The 21,175-nt window shown below is 41.0% G+C and overlaps 2 protein-coding genes across 3 annotated transcripts; both read right to left on the bottom strand.

Moving 5' to 3' along the window:
- Window positions 1–860: 860 nt before the first annotated feature.
- sec31b (SEC31 homolog B, COPII coat complex component) lies at window positions 861–15,412 on the bottom strand. Of its 2 annotated transcripts, XM_074620994.1 has the most exons (26): window positions 15,271–15,412; window positions 14,623–14,845; window positions 12,609–12,804; window positions 12,413–12,508; window positions 11,331–11,471; window positions 10,843–10,985; window positions 10,654–10,753; window positions 10,403–10,564; window positions 9,839–9,994; window positions 9,513–9,743; window positions 9,139–9,213; window positions 8,930–9,022; window positions 8,715–8,832; window positions 8,432–8,610; window positions 8,218–8,344; window positions 7,885–8,030; window positions 7,317–7,490; window positions 7,072–7,224; window positions 6,195–6,381; window positions 5,707–6,108; window positions 5,568–5,606; window positions 4,920–4,978; window positions 3,837–3,962; window positions 3,626–3,745; window positions 3,433–3,504; window positions 861–2,207 (listed from the first exon to the last, which is right to left on the bottom strand). In XM_074620994.1, the coding sequence occupies exons 2-26, from the start codon at window positions 14,823–14,825 to the stop codon at window positions 2,028–2,030; spliced, it is 3,678 nt and encodes a 1,225-aa protein (XP_074477095.1). In that variant the 5' UTR covers window positions 14,826–14,845; window positions 15,271–15,412; the 3' UTR covers window positions 861–2,027. The 2 variants fall into 2 exon arrangements, with proteins under 2 accessions (XP_074477095.1, XP_074477096.1); XM_074620995.1 differs by lacking the exon at window positions 5,568–5,606.
- A 2,329-nt stretch (window positions 15,413–17,741) lies between these two features.
- ndufb8 (NADH:ubiquinone oxidoreductase subunit B8) lies at window positions 17,742–21,089 on the bottom strand. Its single transcript, XM_074620156.1, has 5 exons — window positions 20,920–21,089; window positions 20,565–20,691; window positions 20,283–20,382; window positions 19,002–19,157; window positions 17,742–17,901 (listed from the first exon to the last, which is right to left on the bottom strand). The coding sequence occupies exons 1-5, from the start codon at window positions 21,050–21,052 to the stop codon at window positions 17,809–17,811; spliced, it is 609 nt and encodes a 202-aa protein (XP_074476257.1). The 5' UTR covers window positions 21,053–21,089; the 3' UTR covers window positions 17,742–17,808.
- Between the last annotated feature and the right edge of the window lie 86 nt (window positions 21,090–21,175).

The raw sequence follows: 21,175 nt of genomic DNA on the forward strand, positions 1-21,175 counted from the left end.
CAATAGTGTAGGCTACAATACTGTATACACAGGAACAGGTTATGCACATTTGTGTTTACAGTACATGTATTTGTGTAGCACCATGTCATAGATATTTTATAGAATATACATGTAAATCAGACGTGTGCAAGTGGTTATTGTACTTTCTCTTTTGTACACGTGCCACAACATGTGCAATTAAATTTGTTTGAATGAATGATAAATTCTAATCTGTTGTGAACAACCAACTAATTGTTCAGAGATTTGATGTTATTATTTTATAAAAAAAGAATTCTCATTTGTGGATTGAGCCAAAGCAAATGAGAAAAATAGTAAGTGCCTATTGTGTTGTAGTTGTACAGAAAGCAAATGCATGACATGTTACAGCAAACAGAGAGCCACCTACTGTCCAAAATGTGAATTGCCTAGAACACCATTATTGTGAAATTACCATTTCCTGCATTCAAAATGTTACTTAAAGAAGCAAAGTGTTATAATAAACATTATATTATTGGATTATACTTCTTGATAACAGCATTTTAATGTACTAACTTTATACATTGTTTATAGCAATGCTTCATATTATATATTTTAACTATAATTATTTTTTTTTATCATTATTTATTTAAATAAATATTAATAAAACATTTATTTAATTAAAGAATATTACTTATCATCGATACCGGTATATTGCAACACCCCTAAATGAGGTTGCTCACTTTATAACACAGAAAAAGTCAATGAACTAAAGAGATAACTACAAAGACAAAGAAATGGCAACCCCAAAGTTGTTCTTATTAATGACCAATAACTAATCAAATTACCCTTATTAGGCATATGTATCAATTAATACGTTTGAAGAAATTTCTCAAGTCTCAAAATCTTATGAAGTGAACTTTTATTTGAAAAAGATACCGACATGAGTAAAGTAAGCAAATATGATGGATTGTATAAATATCTGTGCAACCAAAATGAGCACACTGAGGCACTTTACTGCCTTCTGCTGCCATGATACACAAAAACTATCCAGCTTTATGTCCAGCTACAAACCTCAGACTATCATATGTTGTCAGTTCATTTGAGTTGGTATGATCTAATCTAAAAACAAATAAGATAAAAAAGTTACAAAAGGATAAGACTTTAGCCGAGGGGGTAGAAAGATGAGTAAAAGGGATCATTCTCAGTTCAACATAAATTAATGTAACTTTTGTTTATGAGCTGCCATGTGAACTCAGCAGGGAAACATGCACACCGAAGCGAGAATAGAAGATTCAATCGTTCACACAACCTATCAGGAAACAACAGTGCTAAGAAATTAAAATAAAAACAGCAACTTGACAATCACCGTATGGCATTCTTCTGCAGTGCTTTAGGCCCAAAAGCCCCTCGTTGTGGCACAATCAACTGGACACAACCTGTTACAGCAGGTGAAGAGAACAATCAGTATTTTTTTTTTAATGTTAGTGCTTCCTTGATGCTCGTTACGATATGACACACAGTAAAAAGAGCATCGGTGTGTTTCTCCCTCATACAAACTACACCGACAGGATAGATAAGTGCAACCCATATTTTATTCCCACCGTTTTTCACCCCTATACCTCAGACGTAGGAGCTGCTAGTCTCAGATGTTTCGTTTCTGCAGTTGGAGCACTGCATGTATTCAATCAAAAACTGTATTACTAGAAGAAAAAATATGCACAGGTGTAGATGAAAATGCAACTACTTGTACAAACACCGCCTTGATTCAAACTTTGTATATTACATCAACCGTTGAATTTACACAGAATCACGACTTTCAGTTTACATTCATTTTATCGTAAAATTACCACGGCAACATCTACAAAAAATCCACCTCACCGCCCAAATCAGCCTCCAGGAAGGAATATGCATGGAGTGATGAAGACCACAATCTGCAATATCATCAGTTATTATTCTCCTTATCAAAGCACGTCATCAGGTCAAAAAGAAATAAATACATATATAACAATATGATAACACTGAAGTCTGGTTGGTGGTGGTGTCGTCGTCCCGACCCTCCACCGGTGGAGTTAGACGCCCAGCTTGTTGGCGATGGTCATGACCACTTTGAGGATGGGCATGAAGGCGGAGATCTCGCTGAAGTTGCTGCTGCTGACCACCTGGGTGTGGACCTCCAGGCCCCGCTGGTAGTTCTGGCTCGCCACGCAGCGGCTGATCTCGTGGAGCCCGTTCAGGATGTTGTGAGAGAGCTGAGAGAGACAACAGTGACACATGTTAGTATGTGATGTCTTAGGTTAAAGGTGCAGTGTGTAGGATGTGGTGGCATGTAGCTGTGAGTTTGCAGATTGCAACCAACTGAAACTTCTCCCGTGTGCCAAGAATGTAGGAAAACTACAGTGGCCGTCGCGAAAACATGAATGGCCATATCTAGAGCCCGTGTTTGGTTTGTCTGCTCTGGGCTACTGTAGATATAAACGGCTCATTCTAAGCTAATGAAAAGGCAACGACTCTTATTTTCAGGTGATTATACACAAAAAAAAAAACATACTTATTAATATTAAATTCCATTTCTGCCAATAGATCCCATTAAATGTTAGACAATGTTCCTTTGAGTCTATAAAATATCAGGAAGATTCCAAGCACCCATAAAAGGCATCTTCAAATTGCTTGTTTTGTCTGACTGACAGTGCAAAACTTGAGTATATTTTGCATTTTTGCAGGATAAATTACTTGAATGATTCTCAAAACTGTTAGTAGTACACGAGACAGATAACCTGTGAAAAAAAAAAATCAGGTTCCTCTGCCTCTGTCAATCACTGCTCGCGACGCCTCGTGAACGCCAATCAAACGGTCAAACTAGGCAGCGCTGATCAAATATGAATCAATATTCTGTTTCTGTAATGCCTATTTCTCACCTCAAATGTATTCAGAAACATGTTTCAGTGTATCGTTTAGCTCTAAAATGAGAAAGTTTGATTGGAGTTCACGAGCTTTGTGAGCAGTGATTGACAGCGGCCTTTGAGCACGGTGGAATCTTGCAAATACCATTAGGAGCACCAGGAGGAGGCATGCTCTCCTTAATATTATATATATTTTTAAAATGTAATGATGTCCTCTGACGTTAGCAGACCGCTCTTTATTTGACCTCCATTATAAATGCTGCAGGGACCCTGAAACTGTGAGGCATAAGTTTTACATTTCTCCCTCCAAGGGTTGGTTCACCCACAATGCTGCGTCTCATGTAATGGTTGTTTTTGATTGTATGTCAGTAGCGGGTCTATTGGAAAATGTTTGGATGTTTTAACTCTTTCTTTTTTAACCCCTTCCCTCAAGAGGCTCTGCCTTTTGTCCTGCCGCCACTGTAAATGAGAATGTATTCTTAAGACTTGCCTGGTTAAATAAAGGTTAAATCAAATCAAATAAATTAGCAGCTTTCTTTAATGATAACTTTGTGTACTTGTAATAATTTCTTACCGACTGCTCTCTCAGCTTGTCGTACAGGTATCCCAAACGTTTGCCTGCATCATCAAGTTTCCTTTTCGTTTGCTGAAAATGAAAATATTTGTGGTGATTTTATATCCAATAAAAACATTCTCCTAGAATCAATACAAGCTTTATTACAAACAGCAAAATGTGGATGCAGCTGCACACACACAGTGAGACTTACTGGGTCTCCAGCTGCGAGCTGGCAGCGCTGCACCAGGCTGTCAAAGGTGGATTTGAGGACCATGTGTTCAGCTGGGATTTCTTTCTGCTCCACCCTCTCTGCCGGCAGCTGCTGGAGGAGCTGGAGGAGGAAAACAAGGACACAAATACAAGGTGTTGACGTGTTTGCCGTGTGAGAATTCAGATAGCGGCCCCTTGTCACACACACCGACCTGCACGCTGGGCTCCTGGGGAGCTCCGGGGGGGACCTGGGCGTGGTCGTGGGGCTGAGGGGCCTCCACAGGGAATCCCATCACAGGGGCCGTGATGGGGGCTGGTGGAGTGTAGTTCTCAGGGACCTGCCAACACACAACAGTAAAACACATCCAATCAGTGAGAGGAAGGTTAGGAAACACTGAAACGGAGCTAGATCTGACATCATTTATTGTTTCTTTTATTCACTTTGAGGCAGAAAAACTCCATAACAAGCTGATGGATGTTCATCTTTAGTGAGCTAGTTGCTAACTTTGTCTGTCTGACTTTGGGGGTTGAACAGGTAGCAGGTTTATCAGAGCTTGTTTGCTGAAAACATCCGCCCTCTGCTGCTGGAGATTAGGTTAATGAGAGCAGAGTCCTAATTCTCTGAGGGTTTGGCACTCTGCACGACCCCTTTCACATTACCTCTAGTCATTTAATTCATTGTTATTAATCAAATATTCATCAGTGCAGCTTTAAGAATGAGCAATACATTAAATTAATGAACTGAGCTCTTGATGGGGTGAATTATTACTACTATACCAGGCATCTTAGAGCAGTGATTCAACCAGTGGCACTTGCACCCCAAGGACTACTTCTGCTGTTAAGAGGTGGAAGGATGGTGGAGTGACTCAGGTAAACAATAAATAATGATCTTTTGTATATATTATTGGCATGGAAACTCAGCAAATGAACAGAGAATTTGACAAAGATAGCTAAAAGTAACAGATAAATGGTTGAAACATGAAAGTCTAAGCATCGCCAGTTGCAGGATTACTGTGTCTTGTATTGAGCTATTTGGTTTAGTTCTTTATTCTAGTGTTTTTTAAAGGGTAAGAAGAACCATAGATTTATGTTTTTATAAAAAATAATAATAATAATTTGCAAGGAAGCTGATTTATTAAAAGTTTGATTTGACCTGTGCTAACAGCAATGGTTGACTGGAACACTAACACATTTGCAAGCATATTATTCTAATTAATCACATTTTAAAGGAAATATTGCACAGACTGGACAACACTGACCTAAAACACTACATTGAGAGATAAATGTACGAGTACCTTCTTCTTCCTGGGTCCACCTCGTACTGCTGGTGGGTCATTCCAGCCTTCATGGGGTCCTAAATCAGAAGATGAGTGAGAATTTCAATGACATTGCCAGTGGTATTTTTTCCTGTGCTCACACTCAAGCATTCAAAGATTGTCTACACAAGACAACCTCTTTCAGCCAAGGCTAGTCTACATAGCAAAATCATGTCACTGAGCCGTAGATTTCAGCAGCTTAGGCAGAAACAAAACAGCAAATGTGGGCAAATGTTCAAGCAGCATCCTCATAATAACTCAATACTAACAATATCCCAATGCTGAATAATTTAAAGCATCTCATATATATCTTTTTGAGCTTAAACAAGTGTGTTTGTGTTTACTTGATTCGAGCCTGGAAACTGTGGTTTTGTTTACTGTGTTTTAAGCTGACATCCATACAATGAAGTCACTACATTTCCCTGAAGCATACAGCGGCACAAGCAAACACCACCGAAAATACACTGACTAACCAGAAAAATATAAAAAAGAAACCCTGTGTGATGTAGTGCAATCTAATACGAAAGTAATGCATGGATTATTTTGTGTTGTACAGGTGTTTTTTTTCTGGTCACTCAAGTGTATATTTCGACGCACTCTTATTCTATATCCAACCCTAACTGTCACCTTCATAGTCAGACTGGGAATTCAGCCAGGGAAAGTATCCTGCAAGTCAAATGAGGTGAACAGCTGAATAACCATCAGCAACAGATTCCAGTTAACTGTTATGTGTTGATCTGTCTTTAGAAATCAAAGCGACATCTACCTGTGGGAGGAGGAGCAACAGCAGGGGCAGAGAAGGGCTTTACAGCAGGAGCTCCGGGGCCTCCCTGTGGGTACCCAGATCCGAGAGGCGCAAAGGGACCAGATGCCATGGGTGGGCCAGGCCCCTGGTTGTGGTGGCCTCCTGGGTACATGGGAACTGGGGCTCCGTGTTGGGAGCTGGGTGGCATGGGGCCTGAGGGCAAAGAGGTAGACGGCATGAAGCTTATCGGTGGCACCCCGGGGCTGGGCATGGGGGGCAGGCCTCCGGAGGTGGATGACGGCGGCGGTAGCGCAGGTCCTGATAAGTTAGCAGCTGGCATGGAAGGACCTGGAGGAGGGAAGCCTGAGGGTCCGCCAATGGACATAGGGGGCTGAGGCTGGAATGGCTGATGAGGAAGGAAACCTGGGAAAGGACAAGTAAAATTACATCAAATAAAAAAAATCAGCCTGAAACACCTGAAAGTAGAATAAAAATAGTCGACGTCAAACCTGGAGCCGGAGCAGGATGTTGGGGGTAGGGAGGCCTCAAGGCAGGGCGGGTCGCATTGGGCGGCAGTACATGAGAATAAGGCGGCAGACCAGGCCCGCTGTTGGTTGGAGCTTGTGGGGTAAAAAATGAGGAGATAGGAGGCTGCTGCTGGGCAGCCTGGGAAGCAGCAGACGGCTGGTACTGACTCTAAAGGTGGGGGAAAAAATACAGTATGTTTTAAAGCAAACATCTATAATCACATAGGAAACATAATCTTGCAAACTATACATCAGACCAGGTACTTTGCAAAAAGTCAAGGCTGCGCCCCCTTTTGGGTCACAAAAAAACCCAGAAGATCCCATAGACTTTAATGCAATTTGACATATGTTTGGATTGTAATTTTGACAAGTTCTTAAGCATTCATCTCTTGTTATACAAATGTTTGTTTTATACACATGTCTAATAATTATTTTGCGACCTTGCCTGAACCTGAGAGTTTGCGATACCTTAATAAATTAAGGTTGATCGCCGTCATGTCCCTTCAAGCTTCCCCCGTCCAACAGCGATCGGATATTGCTTATCCAGACATCTATACATATTTGATTGAACCACGTGAGGCTAAGTGTTATCTGTACATAACCAACCTGTTAATAACCAAATGTTTGATCTATGGGGTGAGATTTAGTTGGAGACGACAGTCTGATGCTGCTATAACGTTAATGTATGACTGTATTACTGTAGCAGCCTCCCACTCAAGCTAATGTTAACTAGCCATGCTAATCACACCATTTAGCGATTTACCACACTGACAGTGAATATTCACGTATCGGATCTGGATGACGTATTGCCGGTCTGATGTATATGATTTCATGTTTTTGATTGCTAATGTATTTATACCATAATTTGTGCTTTTGGTGCAGGAGTCGGCGCAGCAGGAGTGGGCTTGGCTGTGGACACGTCGACTCTGTTGAAGGAGTTTGGAGGCTGCTGTCCAACGGCAGCCTCTTCCTGAGCGTGGAACAGCCGGTCTCTCAGCATTGTGATCCCAGCCTGGGGAGACGAACACAAAAAAAAAAGGGTATTTATCACAATCCAAACGGAGCAAAACTATGAATTTGGGGTTTTGAAATTAGGCCTCTCACTTGGTCTGAGTTGTCAGGCAGGTAGGTCATAGCGGTGGCCAAACTGCCCTCTGCAGCCAGAATGCCGGCGTAGCAGGTGAGCTTCTCGGCCAGGATGGGGCTCTGGACCGCCACCTCGCTGTTGCGGAGGCGTTCGATTGACTTGCGCAGCATCATTACTTTTTCAACCAGATCCTGAAAAATGCACGGAGACACAAAGAAACATGTCACACGTCACTGTGACTACAACATTCTTCAGTGCTCTCACCTTTAGCCTACAAGGGTGCGTTGTATGTGCAGCCCGTTAAAATCGTTAAAAAGCCCAATCAAAAGTTCCTTTCAAACTTTGCATGTCAGTACAAGCAACCGTTCTGGATTCTTCTGGTACACACGCATCTTTGTTAAGTACAATATTCAATAATTACCATGAAAAAAAATCAGTTTGTTGATCATTTTCAGATGTGGTAGCACATAAAAATAAGACTCCACACATATTTCAAATTTGCTTTTGTGCTCAAACTCTTATGCTTGGTGCAAAAGTGCAGTGAACTGTATTTTGTGGATGCAAATCCTTTACTAAAGATTGTACCTCTAGACCAAGAGGGGAGCAGCAGTCTCTATGCAAGGCCCAGCACTCCACCAGCTTCTCAATGTTCCCAGAGCAGATGTAACACAGGCAGGCCTGCAGGCAGCGCTTCTCTGTCCTCTCATGCTCCAACCGGCCTCCCAGGGTGTCTACCGAGAAGAATAGCAGAATTAAACAAAGTTAAAGGAAAGAGGGAAGGCTGAAAACAGAGCAGGGAGGATGAGTACAAATGTTATTCAGCAAGTAAAACAAGCTTTCTTGAATCTGTACAGTTTGCCTGGAAGCGAGGCAAGTCACAGCATGATTAATGTGCTGCTATTTTTGTGTGCGACTTACCGCACAGACGGGCGAAATCTTCTGGGTGAGCGTAAGTCAGCAGAGCAGCGAGAGCCTCCTTCCAATTGTCCAACTCGCAGCTTTGCACGATGTCTCTCCAGTTCTGGGTCACCACTGATGATATGAGCTGCAGTGCAGAGACAGGCAAATTAGATTAAAATGTTCCCCCTGTGATGGCACCGACTGAAACAGAATGAATCAAACGGACTCTCACCATTGAAATGCTGTTCTTTTGATTGCTTAGGTATTTCTGCTGAGTTTTCTTGAGCAGCTCCTCTCCTCCACTGATGGACAACAGGATGGCTTCAGCGTAACGACCGTCATTCAGACACAGATCCACAGCGCCCTCGAAGTTGCCCACCAGCAGCGACTGGCTTATTAAACCATCGGTATCTTCGAAAGAACCACAATGACAAACAATAAGACAAGATATCTAAACAGATATAACATGTGTTTTAATCACATGATTAACTGTGTGTGCAGATGAGGGACTTTACCACATGACACAGGGATCTGGAAGTTGGAGTTTTCCTTTGGCGTCTGAGTAAAGAAGTCTGCTGGTGAAACTGAACCAGAAGTCCTAGTGTCACCTACCGCATTTGTTACATCAGCCCTCTGGAAATAAGAGTATTTTACAGTAAAAAGAAGTGCTGCAAACCTTGGTATGCAAATGAGAAAAAAATATTTGAAAATAAACATTTTGTGTGCTGACCTCAGTGGAGAGCCGCTGCATCTTTTCTGCCAGGTCTTTGGCATCTACTCCGTGTCCGTTGTGCTGAAAGCTCTTCCCCAGGCATTTTGAAATCTGAATAAAACATAACATGTTTACAGCTAAGACAATACGAGTCACGGGGACATTCATATATATGACGGATATCAGTTAATAGAGCTAATACATTTATAAAATCAGAAGCAGAATACCTTTTTCTCCAGTTCATCTTTGCTGAAACCCAAAAGTCGGAGGAATTTAACGCGGGCTTCATCCTCAAAGTTGACCTGTAAACAGAGAAAATGAATTAGCTCGAAATACAATAAAACTACACTGACTGACAGGCTTAAGGCTTTTACCCCAGAGACTCTCAAACTTTATAGGTGCAGGGATCCCTTATAGGGGAGCACATTGTCCAAGGACCTCCTCTTAATCGTAACATAGATTAAGCATAATGCTTACTACCATTTGTACTCTTAGATGTCATTGGAACTATTTTTATTCTAAAACTTCTCAACCTAAATACTTCAGACTTGTTTGCTAGTGATAAACAGAAAGATAAGATGAGGTAATGCTTTTTCAGTACCAGAAGGAACTTCCATATGTCCTGCTCAGCGTCTGACTTGGCGCACTGAATCTTGGCCTGGCAGTAGTTGTTGAAGGAGCCCGACTGCAGCGCCGCCTGCAGCTCCCTGGAGCGCTGGAGGAACTCCGTCTCCGTGGTAACCTGGCTCACAAACACTTGTCTGGGGACCGGCTGGGGGCTTTGCACCGGAGGCTGCTTGGTATTCTCGAAGGTTATCAGCTTTCCCCCGAACTGAGAAAAAAAAAAAAACACACAACAACAGACGATCAGTCATAAACGCCTCATTCCATCAACATGATTAGAAAACGTTTTAATGTTGCACTTACAGCAAAGGAAGCGCCCACTGGCCTGCGCACCCACTTGGGTGGCTTCTTCAGAGGGGGAACTATGGTGTCCTGCACTGCTGCAGGCTGAGGGACTTGCAGGGGAGGCAGCACCTGCCCTGTACCGAAGGGATCCATTGAATCAAATGAGGAGGAGATCTGTTAAACAAAATGTTAAATGTTAAAACAAACACAACTCTTTGGGGCTAGAGCTGAAACAATAAGTCGATTCATCAGCAACTATTTTGACAGTTGATTAAACAAAAACGTCAATTTCACTGGTCCTGGCTTCTCAATACTTTTTGTCGACGCTGACTGCTTACCGTACGATACCAGAATGTCAGTTTTGTCTACCTGAAGACACTTCAGTGTATCGCACTGAGCTTTTTAGATTTCTATTTCAACAGCAGGTAAAAGTTAAAAGTCAATACTGTAGTCTAACTCTCTTTTAAATTTGATGTTGTATTGCTGTTAATTAATCAATGTCAATCCCTTCACACCAGCACCATCTTGTGGACAAACAACACAGCACAGCACAAAGCCTCTGGGATTAAGAACAGCCACTACCTTATCAGCTGTGCTTTGCTGCTGACCCTTCAAGCTGCCTCCCATAACAGAGTAGACGGAGATTCTCCCATCGAACGAGGCGGCTGAAAGCAGGGCAGGATTCCTGGGGCACCACTGGACATCAAAGCACCACTGGTTTGTTGTTGGAAGCTCGTAAATGACCTAAAATGAAGGAAATGACGCGTGAGAATCCGTGGCATCATCGTCACTGATTCACAATAATGAGGCATGGGAAGCAATTCATGTTATACCTCTCCAGTGTTTGGATTCCAGCAGAGGATCCTGTTGTCTTTAGCACTACTCAGCAGGAGCTCAGAGTCGGCCTGGCTCCAGGATATAGACAGAATCCCCCTGTAAGAAAACACCAACAGAAGGTGCATTCAGTAAATTGTGCAACATGTCTAAAAAACGGAAATAAGCACAAACCGTTAAAGCCTCACCTTGTGTGGTTCTCAAAGACTTTAAGGGGTGATGTGGCAAAACGGAGGTCCCACATCTGGATGACGGGCAGTCGATCGTCTTCAGAGGCCAACACCAGCTGAGTGGCCACATCAGGGTGCCAGAGCATTCCTGAACAGTGCATCTGAAATCACACAACAGATGAGATTTAGGATGATATAAGAGATTTTCTACAGGGTCGAACATTTTAACTTAAACTAACTTTCTGTCTAATCTAAAAGGGATGGGGGGCTTAAAAAGATTCTCAAAATTAATGCTGCACCCTAAAGCTTTGTTTATTCTCAGTGGCCGATGTGTGCGAAAACAGACAAATCCTGTGAATAACTGCTTTACAAATGTTCAATCATCTGAGAATGTTGCTGAAGTGTGGCAGACGACCCATATTGATTGATTTGTGAAAGACAAACTTGCAGTGATTTTGCAGAAGAATAACTTTGCACTTGCTGTATTTTTTATTAAAGCCACCGACCCTGTTGCTGTGATCACTGATCTTGATGATTGGCTCGTTCTTTCTCAGATCCCACACGACTGCTTTCCCGCTGGGGTTGGCCGAGGCCAGGATGTGCTGAACCTGCCTGTTCCAGGACACAACGCTGATGTCTTCAGCAGGCTGAAAGATGAGACAAAGGCTGTTACTGTCAAAACAAACCTGACTGTGAGTCAAACTGATATTCAAATGATAATATGACAAGGCCTGAGGGATGCAAACTATGTTGGTCAGCTGCTGATAGAGATGTAGGATCAAGATATTCAGTAAAAGTAAATCGTTTTTATGAAATTGATGAATGGCTTGCTTGAAACTTGATCATTTTATAAAGAAAATGTCCATGTGACCAGGCAACAATAACCCTGTTGTCTAAGGGAAGATATACAACACAACACATGAAATTGAAACCATGAACAAAACTTTCCTGTGGCTTTCAGTCTCAACACACAGACAGGAAACAAGGAGAAAGCTGCCAGTTGTGGTTTTCTATTTTGTGTTTTGACTCGAAACAGTCTATTAGGTCCGGATCAAAACAAGAAGTCAACTCATGTCTCACAACAGACATTTGTGAACTTCCTTAAACCCAAGATCTCTCATGATTTCTCAATCACGCACTATTCGTTAGTATTTTTTTTAAACCTCCTAATAAATGTCACAGGTTGTTGAGTTCATAATCATTGTGGTGTATCGGTAAGAATACACAATAAGATGCTTCAAAAATGGGGTTTCTAGAAGAACAGAAATTAACAGACATACCACTATAATTAACTATAACATAACACACACTCAAAATTAGCAACCTCTATTCGTTTATTGTAAAGTATCGAGTTGTAAGACACACGACTTCTTCTTACTGATCCTACATGTACAATGAAGGCACTAAATACAAAGCTTACTTACATGTTAATTGAGGAACATAACCTCCTACACAGCCAGCAAGACAACCTTTATCCCACACATATGTAACAAACTCACTGCAGTGAAATAGCAGACCAAACTACAAAACTAAACAAGCCAGTAAACCACTTAATTAGCTATTTGGCTCCTGACATGTTCAAACCCACCTGGGACTTCGTTCCTGGTGTCATTGGACTGTTAAAGTTGTTCAGATCCCAGATATATATCTCTGAATCATTTGCACCCGAAGCGAGGAGATTACTCTGGGAGAGGAGAAATTGAGAAATATTAATAATGCGTACTACAAGAAAGACAGGTCCTTCTGTATAAACTGTCTCTAAGATTTCGACTGAAGATTTTTACCTGAAAAGGGTTGAAATCGAGCGCTCGGACGGGTCCTGTGTGTTTGTCAGACGTTCCCACTACAGCCTCTGCACCGGAGCTCATTATGACCTCCGGGTTATATACAGTTAATGTGCCGTTTTCACTGCCACCAACCAGTCTCCCTCCAGTACCATCTGCTCCCATGCCAAAATTCACCCATACGATACTGTGCAACCTGTGGAGTATGAAAAGTATAGTGAGGTTTTTGCTACAAATGGCGTACTCCTAGCCAACTCTGAAGTGCACTTGGTGTTAAAGTAAGCAGTCTTCTGCATATTGCTACAAAAGCTATATGTTGAACGGTCTAACACGTTGTCTTTTGAGCCAAAATAATGCATCATTTATTAATTTAGTGTATTAATTTGGAATCAGCCATGATTTATTTCAAATTTTGCCCAAATAGTTTGAAGTGAACACTAAAAGACTGAGAGTATGGATAAATATTTGTGGCTTATGTGTCAAGAAAATTATTCAAGGTCAAATAATCACATTAATCAAACATTAGCTTGTAGAAATGCAAACTTTAGACAAAGTTTGATAAGATGCAGATCTGAAGGGTTTGAAGTGTGTGTTGAATTTGCTTGTTGATAGAGGATACACCCTTAGGACACACCTTCTACGTTATCAGTATAAGAAATTACTACCAGAATACTGGAGCTTCCTCATATATACAGGTCTGTGACTGTTATCATATCTGTGGCTAGTAGTAAAGCTGAGATTGCCCTGTACCAAAACAACAAAATGACTTCTCTACAGGAGCTGATATGAACAGTGGTACTATCTTGTATCTTAAAGGTCCCATAATATAGAAAAGGGAGATTTTCTTGTTTTTTTATTATAAAGCAGGCTTAAGTCCTATATAAATACTATGAAAGTATCGAAACACTCAATCCACAGGGAAATACACACAGCCCGTATTCAGAAACTCTGCATTTGAAACAAGCTGTCAGGATTTCTGCCAATTTGTGATGTCACGAATATACAATATTTAGACCCTTAAAGGGACTGTTTGTAACTTTTTAAGCGTATAAATGTACCGGGTCGGGACACATGCCGCTCGCATATGCGCGCCCGCATGTTGCCAGACTCACTGCTCCTCTGCCTGCTTGCCTTCACTCACACTGCTCGCGCATTCTCGCTCCACCTCTAGATGTGAATGCGCGCTCACTACCCACTGCAGAAGAGTTAGTTTAGCTCTGAGAATATCTAGTAAATGTACAGTGGATGTTTGTGCAGAAATAAATGCTGCAGCTCCTCCAGACCAACAGAGGTTTCCCATGTCTTGTGAAGTGACGGGGCTCCGCAGCGAGAAACGTTATCAGCGGGGCTGAAGCAGGAAGAGAAAACGTTACCGCCTCCGCGCCGGTGTCTCCCCTGCGGCTTCGCTCGGAGACGATAACGTTTCTCCTCCTGCTTCAGCCAGCAGGAAAAGCCAACACTAGGATCAGCAGTGATTCATGGAGACCTTTGTCTGGTCAGCTAACATTACTGCCAAGCAGCTGAAATATAGAGTGATATTGTAGTTTTAGCTGACGTGTGTCGCCTCACTGTTTTGAGCGATGCTCGTTCATGTCTATTTAGAGTGAGCAAGCACGAGCCTGACGCTGACTTTCGTTGACTTCACGGCCACAGGTGTCGCTGTTAACAAGCATTTCTGAAAGTTACAAATAGTCCCTTTCACACAATTTTAAACGTAAAGATTCTAAATGTGTTCCAGTTTATTCCTGATTGCAGTGTATGTGAATGTCATCAGCTGACAGGAAATAAACATGGACCCAAGCTGTTGCCTAGCAACGCAATTCTGTTGCAATTCCGTCAAAATGCGCTAAAACGGAGCGTTTCAGACAGAGAATAAATACATGTATATTCAGGCTGACAGTATGAGAAAAATAAAGTTTTTTTTGAACATTACAGCATGTGAACATGTTCTAGTAGAAACACAAAATACAAGTATGAACCTGAAAATCAGCATGATATGGGACCTTTAAATTACCTGTTTGAGGTTGGCAATGACCCTTTGAGCTGCATATCCAGAGATGGGTCAGCGAAATCCACCTCAAAGATCTCCAGGGCAGCTGTGGTGTTGAAGGAGGCATCCAGCTGCTGTGCTGATGTTCCTAAGGCCAGGTGGATGGGATGGTGCTCTGCAGGACTCCACGCCTGGTGGGCAGTCCTCTGGATCTCCTTCAGCCTCATATTCCTCTTGATGTAGACCACTACATCAAAAGATAATACAAGTGTTGTGGATTAACAACACGTCATTTAGCATCTTACATATCTGCAGCTCCAGCAGGGTGCCACCCTTCACTGACAGCATGTCACCGACTATTTCCTGAAACTGCTGGCTAGCTAACATCAAATCACCCATTCAGCCATCTCCAACATGTGTTACACCAACATTAACATGTCAACTACAACATAGTGAAGTCAATGTACTTACAGGTGATATAATATCTACATTAAATAGTTGTTAAACCACTTAAAAACATTAATCCAACCCAAGCTAACCTCATATATGTAGCTAGGGAGCTAACGTTAGCATCCCCAACAGCCACCACCCTTTGAAGCCACATTACAACAGAAACGCTGCTTTAACTATCAAACACGTTTAAGTTAAGTAAAGATAAACATAGTTACTCACATCAACCGTCTTTATCACAGCCTTGATTGACTGTCCGCATCCACAACTAGACAGCAGAGCTGGCTACTGATCAGTGAAGCTAGCAGCTTTAGCAGCAGGCAGATTCAGATCAAAGTACTCTGCCGTGTTGTCACTGAGCTACGGTGGCCGAGAAGGACGTTTCTCATTGGGTCAAGTGGCCTTAGGTAACCTCTGTGCCTATTTTAGATATAACCTGCTTTCATAATCAGAATTCAATCCTTTCATTTGTGACCTATTTGGCAGGTTGACATCCTTTCTATACAAATTCTTCTTTTGTTTTTTACTTCTGTGATTATGAGTGTTCTACAGTATTGTACATTTTTTTAGGCAGAAAGCTCAGCTATATAAGTTATATAAACTGAGAACTAAAAGTAGAGGACCCTTTAAGATCCCCGAAAACACATTTGAGCTGTATCATAATATTACAAATACTGTATAATAAAGTATATATGATTTAAGTTACTGTGGTGGCAGTTTCTGTTAAAACAAGACACAAACCAACGTAACAACTTGTCTTTCAGTGAATTTAATAAAAAGGCATACATTAATAACTAAAGCATCTGCAGATGGACTCACGAGCACAGCCACCTGTTGTGGACTGTGGCAAGTGAGCCCCGAATACAAAGAGTAGTCAGTATTTATACATTTAAAGCATAACATGAAGATAAGTGCAAAGAAGAAAGGAAGAGAAGGATATAAAGTGTATCAATGCATCAGCACACAGCAGACAACAGAGCATCACAAGACATAACAAGTATTTCAGCAATCTGTTGTTTGCAGTTACAGAGAACTAAAATGTCAGGTCACTGTCCTATGGTGACGAAGTTGAACATGTGAGGCCCTGAGATTATCTAAAGGTACAGTGTTAAACTGCAGATATGAAAATTGCCATTACACTTCTATATTGTAAAAAGACAAACAAAGAATTTACTTTCTCCACCGCCTCAGGTCTTTTTGGGGCGAGTAAACAAGTTCTTCTTTTGTTTTTTACTTCTGTTATATTTAGAAAATATTATTATATTTAGGAATTAATACATAATATGGACAGCTGGTGAGAAGACAGCTCAGCTAGAGCAGTCAGATAAACTCTGTACATGGGATAGTGATCTGTGATGGTTGTATGGATGTGTGTAAATGTGTGCAACAATGCATTTCCAGAGTGTGTGACACATTTCATATGATGCAAGGCCATATCATACTCTGTATGGGTACATGTACGTAAAGACAAAACAAAGAATTTACTTTCTCCGCGAGTAAACAAATTCTTCTTTTGTTTTTTTACTTGTTATTATGAGTGTTCTACAGTATTGTTATACTACATGGTACAAGAGTTTGTCCACTACTTTAAAGTCAAAACTGCTCCACCAAATGAAAATCTGCTCAAAGATTGTAGGTCAACCCCCTTGAGAAATTCTATGAATCAGCCTATCATAATAACATATTAAAAGGGACTATTTGTAACTTTCAGAAATGCTCGTTAACAGCGACACCTGTGGCCGTTAAGTCAACGAAAGTCAGCGTCCTGTTGCTCGAGCTTGTGCTCGCTCTACATAGACATGAACGAGCATCGCTCAAAACAGTGAGGCGACACACGTCAGCTAAAACCACAATATCACTCTATATTTCACCTGCTTGGCAGTAATGTTAGCTGACAAGACGAAGGTCTCTCCATGAATCAATGCTGATCCTAGTGTTGGCTTTTCCTGCTTCAGCCTCCCGACCAGGAACAAGGGAGACACCGGAGTTTTGGTCGGCGACGATAACGTAACTCGTTGCGGAGCCCCGTCACTTCACAAGACACGGAAAACCTCTGTTGGACTGGAGGAGCTGCAGCAGTTATTTCTGCACAAACGTCCACTGCACATTTACTAGATACTCTCAGAGCTATGAAGTCTTCTGCAGTGTGTAGTCTGCGCGCATGCACGTAAGAGTGGAGCGCGAGAACGCGCGCAGTGTGTGTGTGAAGGCAAGCAGGCAGAGGAGCGGTCTGAACAGCGTAGCCACACGCAAGCGCGCATGGGATCCCCACCCGGTAGATTGATACCTGTAAAAAGTTACAAACAGTCCCTTTAAGGCTGGCTAACACCATCGTCTCTGACCCCAACCATGTTTTGAACAGTGAATATGAATTGTTACCATCAAATCAGAGATTCGGGGTTCCACGATTTAATAAGGTCAGACTGAAGCACTCTTTTGTACACCAGTCAATCCTAAAACTAAATATGGAGCCTAATCCCAGATCAAATGTACGTTGAAGGGCCCTGAATATCGTATTCTGTGACTGTAATGTTTAAAATGTACGGATCCTTGTTTCTTGTCTTTGTCCTTTTTGTGATGTTGCAAATGGAGCTGCTGTGATGCAAAACAAATTTCAGACCTCACTGACAATAAAGTCGTTATCGTTATTATCGTTCGTTATACACAAAACAACAGCAACACAGTGAGGGATGTAACTTCACATAAGTCTTTATTCTTGACAGGAAATATATATACACAAGTAGAATCAGATTTTAGTCATTAGATTTCATAATGTTTGACTTCCTCTGGTTGTTTTTCCGGATCTCCTCCTTTCTCCAAGTACAGGTCGTTATAGGGATACTGTTTGGGTGCCTGGAAGAAAGACAAATGTGCACACACACACACATGGATACAAAATTTGTGATTAATCTTGATTAACTATGGACAATCATGCTATTAATCACAATGAAATATTTTAATAGACTGACAGCCCTAACTAAATATTTTTCATATAACTCCTTTGCTCACATTGATTACAAGTATTCATGAGTGAAATGGAGTAATTGCAAAGTCTCAAAGTAAGTCAGCAAGTTTATCTAACTATATATATAACTTTTAAATGTTACATGAATATTTGTTCGGGTTTATTAAATATACTATAATGTTTTGTATTCAGACATTGCTTTACATAGTCAAATAAAGTATCCAGACTATAGGGTAATTTTCAGAGATGTCCGTCTAGCTTTCTAAGCTTCACGTCTGAGCAGAACTTTACATGCTATGTCCAATCTGCTGATTAAACAGCCACGTTTTCTTTGCACAGGCAAATATGTTTTGGATAATGGGTGCAGCAGTCAGATGAAACTGACATGAAATACAACAACATAATAAAGTACTGTTATGGTGTGTTACCCTAACATGCATAATGTAATAATAACGCTCATCATCACGCTAAGTCTATGTACACCTTTAAAAATGTAAACACTACTGTATAGACTTAACATGATATGATCTTAGCAGCAGTTATAATCTACAGTATATGTCAGACAAGTCAAACAGGAAAGCAATTTGAGTAACTTTTATTCTGACTAGTTGGAAAGGAATAACTCTGAAGCAGTAAGCAAATTTATGCAATTCAAAATATGAATATGCCAATATGCACAGAGGGGGAAAAGTGCAGATTTCTATAAAGTAAAAGAAGATAATGAAAGATATTTAAACAATATCATTTCCATGTTTTTTTTTTACAACTGTATTTGTTATTAGATTCTGTGGATGGTGCAGGTGAAAACATCAAGGGAGACTAGATAATATAAAGAAGTGAAAAACAAATGATTCAAGCCAGAGTGGTGAGCTAAAGCCAGGAATTGTCTCCCTTTTAAAACTAATGATTAATTGGTCAGGTCATTTCACATCCCCAGAGAATAGTATGCAGTACAAAATAATAAATCCTAGCACTGGTCTGTACTTACAACAGGTTGGTAAGCGGGGAATTTCTCCCCGACGTAGAACATAAACAGCATGAACCCGATGAAACCAAACAGCTGTTTGCACATTGAGGACCAGGACACAGGGGTGGGAGATGTATCCACACGGTTCCTGATGAACATGTCAAAATTCCAATGCATCTAAAAATGAACAGAGAACAATCACTGATTAACAGGCAATCTCATATCGTAATGTACTTTATGAATATTTATGTTGTCATCTAAGTGAACTGGTGATTGTACAGAGGGACTGCCTTGAGTGGAGATTTCAGTGCCTCTGTATAATTAAGCTGATCCGAATACTGTCTGAATATCCAAAAGCAATAGTGTCTATACAGAGGAATGACATAATGCACTTCAGAAATATAACAAAGGTAGAACTAATAATATAAACTTTATTTATATAGCACTTTTCCAAACAAAGTTACGAAGTGCAAGATAGAAATGGCATACAAACAAGTACCAAATATGTTTTTATCTATAGACATGTCAAAATGTAAAGCCACAATGGTGCTAGACAAAATTATGCATGTATAATCTTCAGAAATTATACAATATTATGTAGGTGTTGTATCTCTTTAGTGCAGTAGCAATACACTATAAATACACATAACATTAGACATTATTAAAAGCAATATCTTAAAATGTTCCTTCCTTTTATAAGCAATTGGTAACAAGATATGGTCATGTGTGGGACATTGTTTCCAAATTATGTATTTGGCATTTCTACTGATAACATGCAGATCGCATACTGTATAGTGGCAGCAGCATCATGCTTCACTAATGACTGTCACTCAGAAACTGCAGATTTATTTGCGACAAGGCCCTGGCATGCTCATGCATGGGTTCGCAAGTAAGTATGGTGTTTGTTTTGACAAGTGAGATTCAAACAGAAGGTCTGCACACTGTATTAAAAAGCAATGCCTGATGAAGAACTCTGTTAGATCAAAAGACATGTTGCACAATTAAACTTGCTGGGAGCTTTTTAATTCAGTTTGCAGATGTTCTGTTTGATTCTTACTTAGATTTTTTGATCCAGCACCTGTTGAAGTTTTTTGGATGTGTGAACTTGTTGTAAATGTTGTAAATTTGGTGTAACCAGACCATGTGCTGCAATTTCTTGTTACTTATAGCCTGATATGAACACCAATACTGATATATCTGTGATAAGCTTAAATGTACCCAATACATGGGCTGCACATGTGCACCTGATAACACAACAACACATAATTACAATAGCAGGAAATAAAGTCATCAGCATCTTACCGGCTCTCCCCAGTTCCTCCTCAGGTCAGGGTGGTCCCACTGGTACCAGGGGTCTCTCTCATGCTGAGATCTGTCTGGTAACTTTGGATAATCACCATAGCTACAAAAACACAACGATGGCAGTTAGTTAACCACCACATGTAATAGATACTGGTGATTCACACAGTGGTGATGTATCTGTAAGACTTGACACTACAGAGAAAACAAGAGCAGTTTAAACCATTGACTATACAGTCTATAGTTTAAACTTTGAATGGCAGGCTCCTTCAAAATAAAGCTCACCCCTCTCCTTTGTCTGGATATGGTTCATAGTCCTCCACCCTGATGCTGTACTTCTTTGCAGCAGCAGCTTTCTCCTCCGGGGTCGTCGGGAATGGACCAGGTAGACCATCCTTTGACGCACCAGAGGCTGAAACACAAACAATATATAATATATGAATAAAACAAGTCGAAGTTACAAAGCTCGGAGGCAAATGAGAATGAAGAAACAACAATGTTACTCTGTACTCAGCTAGCATAAGCTAACGTCAGCATGTCAAGGTTACCTTCATTTGAGGCTTTAAAACTTTAAAATCTGACACGTGTCTAAAGAGAAATTCATCAGACAGTATGACAGAAAGTTATTAACACCACTGACCTGCTCTAGAGCCCGACAAAAGGGCTGAAATGCCAGAACCTTTCCCTTTAGAGAGAGCTTGGGCCCACCGTCTGAAGCCAACACCAGCCATGTTTACTGGCTGCTGCAGTCTGACAGACTGAGAACTGCGCATGCGCAAGATTGGAAGTATGGGTCGGTGTAAGGGCCAAAAAGTCGAATCCATAATTCAATTCAATTTCAATTCATAGATAGATAGATAGATAGATAGATAGATAGATAGATAGATAGATAGATA

The sequence above is a fragment of the Sebastes fasciatus genome, chromosome 20 (genome assembly GCF_043250625.1).
Source record: "Sebastes fasciatus isolate fSebFas1 chromosome 20, fSebFas1.pri, whole genome shotgun sequence".
NCBI classification, from domain to species: domain Eukaryota; kingdom Metazoa; phylum Chordata; class Actinopteri; order Perciformes; family Sebastidae; genus Sebastes; species Sebastes fasciatus.